Source organism: Cebus imitator, unplaced genomic scaffold (assembly GCF_001604975.1).
Source record: "Cebus imitator isolate Cc_AM_T3 unplaced genomic scaffold, Cebus_imitator-1.0 Scaffold524, whole genome shotgun sequence".
NCBI classification, from domain to species: Eukaryota; Metazoa; Chordata; class Mammalia; order Primates; family Cebidae; genus Cebus; species Cebus imitator.
In genome coordinates, this window is record NW_016107839.1 from 1,063,578 (window position 1) to 1,074,195 (window position 10,618).

The 10,618-nt window shown below is 66.2% G+C and overlaps 2 protein-coding genes across 5 annotated transcripts in view; one reads left to right on the forward strand and one right to left on the reverse strand.

Moving 5' to 3' along the window:
• Window positions 1-7,607, forward strand: part of SBNO2 (strawberry notch homolog 2) — a 67,436-nt gene extending 59,829 nt beyond the window's left edge. For 3 of the 4 annotated variants that reach the window (XM_037733423.1, XM_017514452.2, XM_017514453.2), the window contains 15 exons: window positions 1,432-1,623; window positions 2,115-2,284; window positions 2,920-3,051; window positions 3,293-3,428; window positions 3,507-3,619; window positions 3,740-3,811; window positions 3,944-4,052; window positions 4,456-4,530; window positions 4,647-4,790; window positions 5,542-5,636; window positions 5,720-5,812; window positions 5,900-6,031; window positions 6,115-6,191; window positions 6,322-6,512; window positions 6,594-7,607. In XM_037733423.1, the coding sequence (XP_037589351.1) occupies window positions 1,432-1,623; window positions 2,115-2,284; window positions 2,920-3,051; window positions 3,293-3,428; window positions 3,507-3,619; window positions 3,740-3,811; window positions 3,944-4,052; window positions 4,456-4,530; window positions 4,647-4,790; window positions 5,542-5,636; window positions 5,720-5,812; window positions 5,900-6,031; window positions 6,115-6,191; window positions 6,322-6,512; window positions 6,594-7,027 (2,165 nt within the window). In that variant the 3' untranslated portion in view covers window positions 7,028-7,607. The remainder of the gene's footprint in view (window positions 1-1,431; window positions 1,624-2,114; window positions 2,285-2,919; window positions 3,052-3,292; window positions 3,429-3,506; window positions 3,620-3,739; window positions 3,812-3,943; window positions 4,053-4,455; window positions 4,531-4,646; window positions 4,791-5,541; window positions 5,637-5,719; window positions 5,813-5,899; window positions 6,032-6,114; window positions 6,192-6,321; window positions 6,513-6,593) is intronic. The other variant, XM_017514454.2, reaches the window with a different exon arrangement.
• Window positions 7,608-8,303: 696 nt separating this feature from the next.
• The window catches only part of GPX4 (glutathione peroxidase 4), a 2,982-nt gene continuing 667 nt past the window's right edge, over window positions 8,304-10,618 (reverse strand). The window contains exons 2-7 of the mRNA XM_017514457.2: window positions 9,644-9,738; window positions 9,413-9,557; window positions 9,110-9,261; window positions 8,812-8,836; window positions 8,631-8,690; window positions 8,304-8,554 (exon numbers count right to left, since the gene is read on the reverse strand). Coding sequence (XP_017369946.1) covers window positions 8,522-8,554; window positions 8,631-8,690; window positions 8,812-8,836; window positions 9,110-9,261; window positions 9,413-9,557; window positions 9,644-9,738 — 510 coding nt within the window. The 3' untranslated portion in view covers window positions 8,304-8,521. The remainder of the gene's footprint in view (window positions 8,555-8,630; window positions 8,691-8,811; window positions 8,837-9,109; window positions 9,262-9,412; window positions 9,558-9,643; window positions 9,739-10,618) is intronic.

Sequence of the window (10,618 nt, forward strand, 5' to 3'; positions counted from 1 at the left end):
GGGGGGGGGACACAGACGCACAGACGCAGGGTGCTGAGCGAGACCCGGGGGGGACACACATGCAGGGTGCTGAGCGAGACCCTGGGGAATGCACATGCAGGGTGCTGAGCGAGACCCTGGGGGACGCACATGCAGGGTGCTGAGCGAGACCCTGGGGGATGCACATGCAGGGTGCTGAGCGAGACCCAGGGGGGACACATGCAGGGTGCTGAGCCAGACCCAGGGGGTGGCAGCCTCCAGAACTCACTGTCCCCATGAGCCAGGGTAGGTCCCAGAAACCTCTCCTCCGTAATCTGCCCTGGGGCTGCAGGTGGTGAGGCTCAGCGAGGCTGAGTAGCTCGCCCAAGGCCAGCCACACAGCCATACCTAAGGGGCCAATCCGGGACCAGCTGGGGCTGCAGAGGTCCAGCCCTATTACCTGCTGCCACCCCGTCTCACCTTCTGTGTTCAGGGTCTCCAGGCCTCTTGGGGAGCCCATTGATAGCCTCCCCCCAGGCTGCTGTCACGGGGAAGCCCAGAGCTGCCTGTTGAGGTGTGGTGTGTGGCCTCCCCAGGTACCCCCATATCCACCACCCTGGCCAGGTCTGAAAGGACATGGGACGTGAGTTTATTAATATTGCTCCCTTGGCCAGGCGCGGTGGCTCACGCCTGTAATCCCAGCAATTTGGGAGGCTGAAGCCGGTGGATCACCTGAGATCAGGAGTTCAAGACAAGCCTGGCCAACATGGTGAAACTCCATCTCTACTAAAAATATAAAAATTAGCTGGACATGGTGGAGCAGGCCTGTAATCCTACCTACTTGGGAGGCTGTGGCAGGGGCATCGCTTGAAGATGGGAGGTGGAGGTCACAGTGAGCCAAGATCATGCCACTCCAGCTTGGGCAACAAAGACTCTGTCTCAAACAAATAATAAAAATAGGCCGGGCACAGTAGATGACACCTGTAATCCCAGCACTTTGGGAAGCTGAGGTGGGCAGATCACGAGGTCAGGGGTTTGAAGCTAACCTAACCAGCATGGTGAAACCCCGTCTCTACTAAAACTATAAAAATTAGCCGGGCGTGGTGGTGCGCGCCTGTAGTCCCAGCTACGTGGGAGGCTGCAGCAGAAGAATCGCTTGAACCAGGGAGGCGGAGGCTGCAGTGAGCTGAGACTGCGCCACTACACTCCAGCCTGGGCGACAGAGTGAGACTTCGTCTCCAAATAAAAATTAAAATAATAAAATATTGTCCCTTACGCCACGCTCTCCTGGCCACAGGGCATAGGGTTCCTGAGGACATCCCTGGAGAGTAGCTGAGGTGCTTGCCTAGAGGCAGGGGTGTCTCGGATGGGCCGTGCCACCTCCCTAGCTCTGACCACGGGCCTCACTCTGTGTGCTGCGTCTCCTCCACCCTGCTGTGGTCCGGCCCTCAGTGACCCTGTCCTCCCCTGCAGGGCGACCTCGGGGACGCGGGGCCAAGGCCCCCAGGCTGGCTTGTGAGGTGGCCGGTGTCATCCGCATCAGCGACGACAGCAGCACGGAGTCCGATGCCGGCCTGGACAGCGACTTCAACTCCTCTCCCGAGTCCCTGGTGGATGATGACGTAGTCATCGTGGATGCCATTGGGCTCCCCAGCGACGACCGGGGTGCGGGCTCACCCAGGCTGGGTAGCCATCTGTGGGTCAGGATTTCAGCCGCCGAGGCTCCCAGCCTTCTGGTGGTCACCACCCGCCCCAGGTCATAGCCCTCAGGCCAGCCCACCGGAGCCCAGCTGCTGCTATGGTGCCCACTTTACAGATGGGGAAAACTAAGGTCCAGAGAGGAGAGGTCAGGGGCCACACCACTGGCCAGAGGCAGAGCTGGGGCTCAGGGCTGGGCAGTCCCTATCCCTGTGGCAGCAGTGAGGTCACAGCGTTTTGTCCAGACAGGAGGCTCAGTCTCGCCCCAGCTGGTCTTAGGGAGACAAGCACAGAAAAGCACTTCTGGGCCGCAGGGCAGGTCGGCTTCCCCGCCACCCCACCTTCCCTCAGGGCTGCCCTGGACCCTTTGTTCTTGCCCTCTAGGGGCCACCCTTGAGGCAGGTGGGCCCTAGAAGGCAGCTGATGTGTCCTGCCCTGACCCTCCACGTCCCCCCTAGGCCCCCTGTGCCTCCCGCAGAGGGACCCGCATGGCCCTGGGGTCCTGGATCGTGTGGAGCGGCTGAAGCAGGATCTGCTGGACAAAGTGCGGCGGCTGGGCCGGGAACTGCCAATCAACACCCTGGACGAGCTCATCGACAAGCTGGGCGGCCCCCAGCGGGTGGCGGAGGTGGGTGGGACACACCCACCTACTAGGTGGTGGGGCGGGGTAGTGGGCGGGGCTTTACCTGGGCTCCGCGAGGCTCCGGCGGCCCCTGCTGGTCACTCTGTGACACCGCGTTCCTGCGAGGAGGGGATGTTCTGGGAGCCGCATGTCCAGCTCGGCCTGGGAGGCCACCACTGCCCGTGGAGGGCTTTCCTCCCCCATCTCTCTCAGCCCCAAGTCCCCCAGCCTGCGCAGGCCTCTGCGCAGACCACTGCCTGAACGCACTCCTGGGGTGCCCGGGCCAGGACTCCAGCCCCAGCGCCTGGCTCTGTGGCCGCTTTCTGCCTGCCCCACCCAGCTTCACTTTTCACCCGTGTCTCCCCAGTGCCGTCCACTCGGGCACTGACTGGCTGATAATACCAGGCCTTGGACAGGCACATGTCACCTGGGGCAGGTCGAGGCTGCAGCGCCCAGCAGCCCCTCTCTCCTGCTCCTCACACCCTTCCCTTCCTCTTCCCTCTCCGGGCACCCCCTTCCTTCCGCCTCCGCAGCTGGGAGCCCACGGCCACCGAGGGACGCAGAGAAGTTGAGGCACGGGTGGCCAGACTCCCGCGAGGCCACAGCACTGACTGCGAGTCTTGTCCCTGTCCCGCCCGCAGATGACCGGCAGGAAAGGCCGTGTGGTGTCCAGGCCCGACGGGACGGTGGCCTTCGAGTCGCGGGCGGAGCAGGGTCTGTCCATCGACCACGTGAACCTCAGGGAGAAGCAGCGCTTCATGAGCGGCGAGAAGGTGCGGGACCCGGGAGGCACAGAGGGGCCCGAGGGGCCCTGGGGACTGTGGACCTGCGAGTGTGCGCGCGCCAGGTGCGGCGCGAGTGTCCGTGTGCACGGGTGGTGTCTGCGCTGCGCAGGCCTCTCGCGGCCCCTAGACGTCTTGGTGACCCAGAGCGGCGGCGGAGTGGGTGAGGAGGGGGCGGCAGCGCTAGGGCGGGCCTCGCACCAACCCCGTCCCGCCCTTTCTGTCCCCGCAGCTCGTGGCCATCATCTCGGAGGCCTCCAGCTCGGGCGTCTCCCTCCAAGCGGACCGCCGCGTCCAGAACCAGCGGCGCCGCGTGCACATGACGCTGGAGCTTCCCTGGAGCGCCGACCGCGCCATCCAGCAGTTCGGTGAGTCCAGCCCCGCCCCCAAAGTGGTCCCGGCCCCGCCCCCGCCTGGCCAGGCCCTGAGAACCCATCTGCCCCCAGGCCGCACCCACCGGTCCAACCAGGTCTCGGCGCCGGAGTACGTCTTCCTCATCTCGGAGCTGGCCGGAGAGCGCCGGTTCGCCTCCATCGTGGCCAAGCGCCTGGAGAGCCTGGTGAGCGGGTGGGGCGGGGCTGAGAACCGGGGACAGCCCGAGAAGGCTCTCCAAAGCTTTGTTGGGGGGCCAGAGGCCAGAGCCCAGGTGACCAACCGATGGCCTCCCCACCCCTGGCAGGGGGCCCTGACCCACGGAGACCGCCGCGCCACGGAGTCCCGTGACCTTAGCAAGTACAACTTTGAGAACAAGGTACTGTGGGGAAGGGGGCGCTGGGGTCCAGTGGTCTAGGGAAGGGTAGGGTCCGAGGCCCAGGGAAGAGTGGGGTTCTGGGGAGGCCAGCCTCCTCCCTGGGCCTCCTCCCCACTCACCCTCTCTCCCTAGTATGGCATCCGTGCCCTGCACTGTGTCCTCACCACCATCCTGAGCCAGACAGAGAACAAAGTGCCTGTACCCCAGGGATACCCCGGAGGGGTCTCTGCCTTCTTCCGGGGTGAGTTGGGCCCGCGGGGTCTTCTTGGGAGGAGCAGGGGCTGCAGAGCCCTGGATTCCGAGCAGCTGGGGTAGCAGGCTTTGTACGCGGGTTGTGTGTTGAGAGACCCCTCTCCACACACACACAGAAGCGGCTGTGACGGCAAAGGCAGCCGAGGTGGCCCCCACACCTGCTGGCTGGGTCCCTGCGGGAGGTGAGGGGTCTGGGGTGTGGGTTTATTCCCCAAGAATGTGCTGTTCTCACTCCTGTAAGTCAAGCAGAAGGCTCCGTTCCTGCCGTGGCCTCGAGCTGTGGCTGGCTCCCCCGGCCCCCAGGGAGCCCATGGTCACTGGGAAAGGAACTCGGGGCCTGGTGTGAGGGACAGGGGTGGGAAGACCAGCATTTGAGGCCCCTCTCCCCACAGACATGAAACAGGGCCTGCTGTCGGTGGGCATCGGCGGGCGGGAGTCCCGGAACGGCTCTCCGGACATGGAGAAGGGTGAGTGCCCCACACTCGGGCACAGAGGCACCCCCATCTTGCCCCGGGTGGGGAGCAATGGGGGTGAGGGGTTGAGCTCCCAGCTCGGCCTGAGGCTCGGCTCCCTCCCCCGCCAGACTGTTCCATCACCAAGTTCCTGAACCGCATCCTGGGGCTGGAGGTTCACAAGCAGAATGCTCTGTTCCAGTACTTTTCCGACACCTTCGACCACCTCATCGAGATGGACAAGCGGGAGGGCAAATACGACATGGGAATCCTGGGTGAGCAACGGTGCCGGGAGGCCGGGGTGGCGCCGGCCCAGGGCTTGTGGGAACGCCATGCATCCTGGATGGGCAAGGGGAGGCTCTGGGTGGGCTCAGGGCTCATGGGAGCGCCATGCATCCTGGGCGAGCAAGGGTGCTGTGTGGGCCTGGGTAGGTGCGGGCATGGGGCTTGTGGGATCGCCGTGCATCCTGGGTGAGAGGGTGCTGGGTGGCCCACCACCTCTGTGGAAAGCGCTCATGCCTTAGGCCTCATGGGGCATTTGCTACGTCTTTGTGAATTCTGCGCTCCCTGCACTCGGGCCCACCCTCCCAGGGCGTGCTGGGGGAGGCCTGTGCTCCCAGCCTCACGGGACCAGGCATGTCCATCAGGACCACTTCCCTATGTCCAGATGAGGAACATGAAGTGGATTGCCACTTCGTTCATGTGCAGTGGCAGTGACAGACACAGCCCACCAGGCTCCCACAGTCCCCCACAGCCCGCTCAGGGTCATCTAGCACCTGAGTGGCCCCCAGGCTCCCACGGTCTCCCCACAGGCTGCCTGGGGTTATCTGGGACCTGAGCGGCTGCCAGGCTGGGGGCCACGTGCACCATCTTCACACCGGGCTGGCTCAGGCCAGGCTCCAGGGCACCCTCCCCTGTGCTGCCTGGGGGTCGTCTCTGGTGTGCGCCCCAGCTATGGGAGTGACCCAGGCTCCAGCCCGCAGTCCCAGGACTGGATGAGACTCACCCTCCACCCGCCCCTCCTAGACCTTGCTCCAGGCATCGAGGAGATCTACGAGGAGAGCCAGCAGGTCTTCCTGGCTCCCGGGCACCCGCGGGACGGGCAGGTGGTCCTCTATAAGGTCAGCAGAAAGACTCCCAGCCCCCCACACATTGCCCACCCCGCCCCCGCTACGCTGACACTCCCGCCCCCATGCTGTGGCAGATCAGCGTGGACCGCGGCCTGAAGTGGGAGGACGCCTTTGCCAAGTCGCTGGAGCTGACGGGCCCCTATGACGGCTTCTATCTCTCCTACAAGGTGGGGGTGGGCAGGGTTACCCCCCACAGAAGGGCCACGGGGGCGGGGGCGTGGACAAGGGCGCGGCCTCACCGCCCCCCTGCGCAGGTCCGTGGAGACAAGCCCAGCTGCCTGCTGGCCGAGCAGAACCGCGACCAGCTCTTCACCGTGTACAAGCCCAACATTGGCCGGCAGAGCCAGCTGGAGGCCCTGGAGAGCCTCCGCCGCAAGTTCCACCGGGTAGGCAGCCGCGGGGCCCAGCCCCCTTCCCCTCGGGCTGCGGGCCCTGGCCCACCGAGGCTCACGCAGCCCTGTGTCCACAGGTCACCGCGGAGGAGGCCAAGGAGCCCTGGGAGAGCGGCTACGCCTTCTCGCTGACGCACTGCAGCCACAGCACCTGGTGAGGGCGGGCAGGGGACGAGGGGGAAATCACAGAAGGCGGCCACCCCGCGGGGCATCTGGGGCTCCCAGGACCTTGAGAGGAGGCCTCTGGGACCTGCCTGAGCCCAGCTGTCCCATGCGGTCCGCAGGAACCGGCACTGCCGGCTGGTGCAGGAGGGGAAGGACTGCCTGCAGGGCCTGCGGCTGCGGCACCACTACATGCTGTGCGGCGCGCTCCTGCGCGTGTGGGGCCGCATTGCTGCCGTCATGGGCGACAGCAGCGGCGGCAGCTACCTGCAGATCGTGCGGCTGAAGACCAAGGACCGGAAGAAGCAAGTGGGTGAGTGGGCGGCGGGCGCCCCGGGAAGGCCCGAGCGCCTGGTGTGGCCCTGACCTCGCCTCTCCGGCTGCCCGCCCGCAGGCATCAAGATCCCCGAGGGCCGCGTGCGCCGCGTGTTGCAGGAGCTGGGCCTGATAGACGCGGACGTGAAGCGCAGGCAGGCGCGCGCCCTGGGCGCCCCCGAGGTGCTGGACCTCACCTACAGCCCCCCTGCCGAGGCCTTCCCGCCGCCCCCGCACTTCTTCCCGGCGCCGCTGACCCTGGACGCCAGCCCCGGTGCGCTGCCACTGGGCGCCCCCGACCTCCAGGCCGACCCCGCGGCCCTCGCGCACCAGGGCTGCGACATCAACTTCAAGGAGGTGCTGGAGGACATGCTGCGTTCCCTGCACGCGGGGCCGCCCTCAGAGGGGGCGCTGGGAGAGGGCGCGGGGGCAGGGGGTGCAGCGGTTGGCCCCGAGCGACAGAGCGTGATTCAGTTCAGCCCACCCTTCCCCAGCGCCCAGGCTCCTCTCTGACCCACTTGCAGGCGAAACATGCCAAATCACAGACCATTTCTCCACTAGGAGCAGTGGGCCAAGGGGAGCAGGGCCGAGGTTCCTGCCCCCCCGCTCAGAGGAGCCCCAGGCCCCGGCCACAGTGCCTTCTGGACCCCCACCTGGTCAGCCCTGGCGGGGCCCACTCAGGACAGCTGGGGGCTGGGGCGTGGCAGGGCCCTCTGTGCCTCTCCTGCCAAGTGGGAAGGGGCTCTGGGTGGCTGCTCTGGGACTGGGCACCCACCTACAAGGGCTTAGTGGGCCCAAACCCCGGGTATCCATGAAACTGGGTGGTCCCAAGAGCTAGAAACTCAGGAAACCCCAGGTGCTCAGGGCCCCGTGTCCCGGGGGCTCTGTGGGGCAGACCCCCGCTAATATATGCAATTCCCCCTCTCCCAGCCCCTCTCTGACCCCTAAGTTATTGCCCGCTCACCTCTCCCAGGCCCTGGGCCCTGCCTGCGGCGCTGGCAGGATGGCGCCTGCGGTTTCTATGTATTTATATCAAGTTCTCATGTACATATGTAAAGGACTTTTTTAAATATATATGCCTTTTGCCTACTTCCCAGAGTCTGATCCTCAACCTGCAGGGCAAGGAGGGAAGGGCAGGGGTGCACTGGCATCCCCCTAGGCGCTCCTGGTTACCAAGGGTCATCCTGCCCACCCCTTTGGGCTGCCCTCATGTGGGTGATGGGGGACCAGGGCTGGGAGAGATGGACCCCTGAACCCCGTGTCTGGGGCAGGTGCCATGGACAGTGCATTCAGACCCCCAGTGCGGGCAGCCAAGATCAGCCACCCTGGCAGGCTCAGTCCCTCCAGGTGTGCAGGTAGGCAGCCAGGCCATGCCCAAACCGCCCTCACCGAGGGACACCACCCAGCAACGCCCACACTCCCCCTGCCTGCTGAGGCCCTGAGGGCAGGTGTGGTGCCCGACCGATCTGTCACCAGACCAGCTGTTCCTCCGGCCTCTGCACTTCTGCTTCCCGGCCAGAGGAGGGCCTCCTAACAGGTGAAGGCCGGGGACCAGGAAGCACAGCCTGCTGGGCCTCCCTGCAGGTGGGGTGGCAGGGATTAAGAGGGGGGCCGTATCCAATGGGCCCATAGCTCACTGCACCCCACCACAGCCCCCAAGCCTCGGGGAAGTAGGGGTGACAACACTCCACCCCCATCATGTCCCCAGCCTGGCAGCTGACACCAACTGGCCCTGACCTGGAGGGACCCCTGGCAAAAAGGCCCCCCCAAATCCCCAGGCAGAAAGATCCAACATGCCAATCTGTCTTGTTTATTCCCACAAGGCAGCCAGGGGTGGGGGTGCCAAGCCGGGCCCAGCGGACCATGGGACCTTCCTCCGGCGAGGTGCACGCCGGGTTTTCAGGTCTGCCCCACCATCAGCTGGTTTGCAGGCAGGCCGTCATGGGTGCCGGCGGAAGGCTCCGAGGGCGAGGGCAGGGGCTTGGACAGGGCCTCACACGTGTGGAGCTAGAAATAGTGGGGCAGGTCCTTCTCTATCACCTGTGGGGGAGGAACTGGGTCAGGGCAGCTGCCTCACAAGTCCCGGCCCCAGGCAGCCTCCCTAGAGAGGACCTACCTGGGGTTCTTCCATGGGTCCGTACCGCTTCACCACACAGCCATTCTTGTCAATGAGGAACTGCCGAGAAACAGCGTCGGACCTCAGCAAGGGGCTTGGGCTGCCCTTCCCACCCACTGCCTATTTGGGCCAGGGCTGTGGCCAGGGGGAGCTGGTCCCCAACCCCCCATAGCCCCCTCACCTTGGTAAAGTTCCACTTGATGGCACTGGAAAGGAAGCACATGGGCATGACACATGGGCATGAGCATCCCCAGCAGCCCCCCACGGACACCCCCAGCCAACCTGTCCCCAGGGGGCCACACAGTGTGAACGTCCCAGCAGCCCCCAAGCCATCTTGCCTTCAGGAGGCCACAGCGTGTGAACCTCCCTGGCGGCTTCCACAGTCCTCCATGGCCCTGAGCCATTCTGCCCCCTGGGAGGTGTGAGCGTCCCAGCAGCCACCCCCCTAGCCAGCCATGCCATCCCTAGAGGTCACGCACTTTCCCAGGATGCCCTTGCCCTTGGGCTGGATCTTCATCCACTTCCACAGCGGGTGGGCGTCATCCCCATTCACGCAGATCTTGCTGAACATGTCGAATTTGACGTTATAGCCAGCGGCAAACTCTTTGATTTCCTCGTTACTGCCTGGCTCCTGTGGCAGGGGAGGAGTGCGAGTGAGTCGGGGGCCTGGCACCCCCTCAGTCCAGGCTCCCACACTCCCAGGCCCTCTCCCAACCCCACTCCCACTCCCACCCACCGGGCCTCTGCGGAGCCAGGGCCTGGGGACCCAGGCAGCCGCCCACCTGCTTCCCGAACTGGTTGCAGGGAAAGGCCAGGATCCGCAAACCACACTCAGCGTATCGGGCGTGCAGGTCGACAAGCTGAGTGTAGTTCACTTCGGTTTTGCCTCACTGGGAGGCCACGTTGGTGACGATGCACACGAAGCCCCTGCGAGAGTCGGTGGGGGTCACCACTGAAGAGCTCGGCCCCCTCCCAGGCCCCCGCCCTGCGTCCCGCCCCGGGCGAGCGCCCACCGGTACTTGTCCAGGTTAACCATGTGCCCGTCGATGTCCTTGGCGGAAAACTCGTGCATGGAGCGCGCACAGCGCCAGTCGTCCCGGGACGCGCACTGCAAAACAAGGGGGCTGAACAAGGAGCGCGGACGGGAAGCCAAGGCCACGGCCCGCTCGCCAGCCCAGGGTTCCGGGGCAAGAACGGAGCCGGAGCCGGTCAGTGGCCGGAAACTCGGGCCCTGGGGCACTGAAAACCTCAAAGCTCCTCCTCCTTAAGTGGACACGCCCCCTAGTACCTATGATCCCGTTTTACCGGAGACCCTGAGGCTGGGAGAGGGTTCCAACCCCAGAAAGTGCCACAGCAGCAGGTGTGGGGGCCCCGCGCGCACCAGGTCCTGGGACTCGGGACACTCGCTCATCTCCGGCCCCAAGTGGTGGGGACAGGGCTCCTTCCGCCGGCGGCGCACCTTCCTGCGCCTGCACGCTGGGGCCTTCCGCCGCCGAGGGGCCCGCGGCCGCCGCCTACCCCGGCTCTGGTACCGCCGCCGGCTGCGCTCGGGGGAGCCTGCGCCCGCGCAGCCCATACCCGCCCGTCTGCCGCCCAGCCTGGCCCCCTAGCGCCGCGCCCGGGAACAGAGGCCCGGAGGCCGCAGTCTGGACCGGGCGACTGTGACGCCACCGCGCTGGGCCAGGGCGCGGGGGCGGGGCGGCGCCCAGGGGCGCGTGATCCGAGGTTTCCAGCCCTCCGCGCCCCCAGCCGCCCGGGCGCGGCAGCCCCGCTCCGCCCGGAGACGCCCACCCGGGGTCCCCAACGGTCCAGCTCCGCTCAGAGGTCCCGGACGCCGCGCCACCCCCGCAGCCGTCCCGGACTGTGCCCTCCCTGCCCCAGCCTGGACCCTGCCCCCCCTTCAGCCGTCCTGGACCCCGGACCCGGTCCCCCGCCCCGCCAGCCTGGACCCCCGACCCCGACTCGCCGACCCCCCGCCCCTCCAGCCT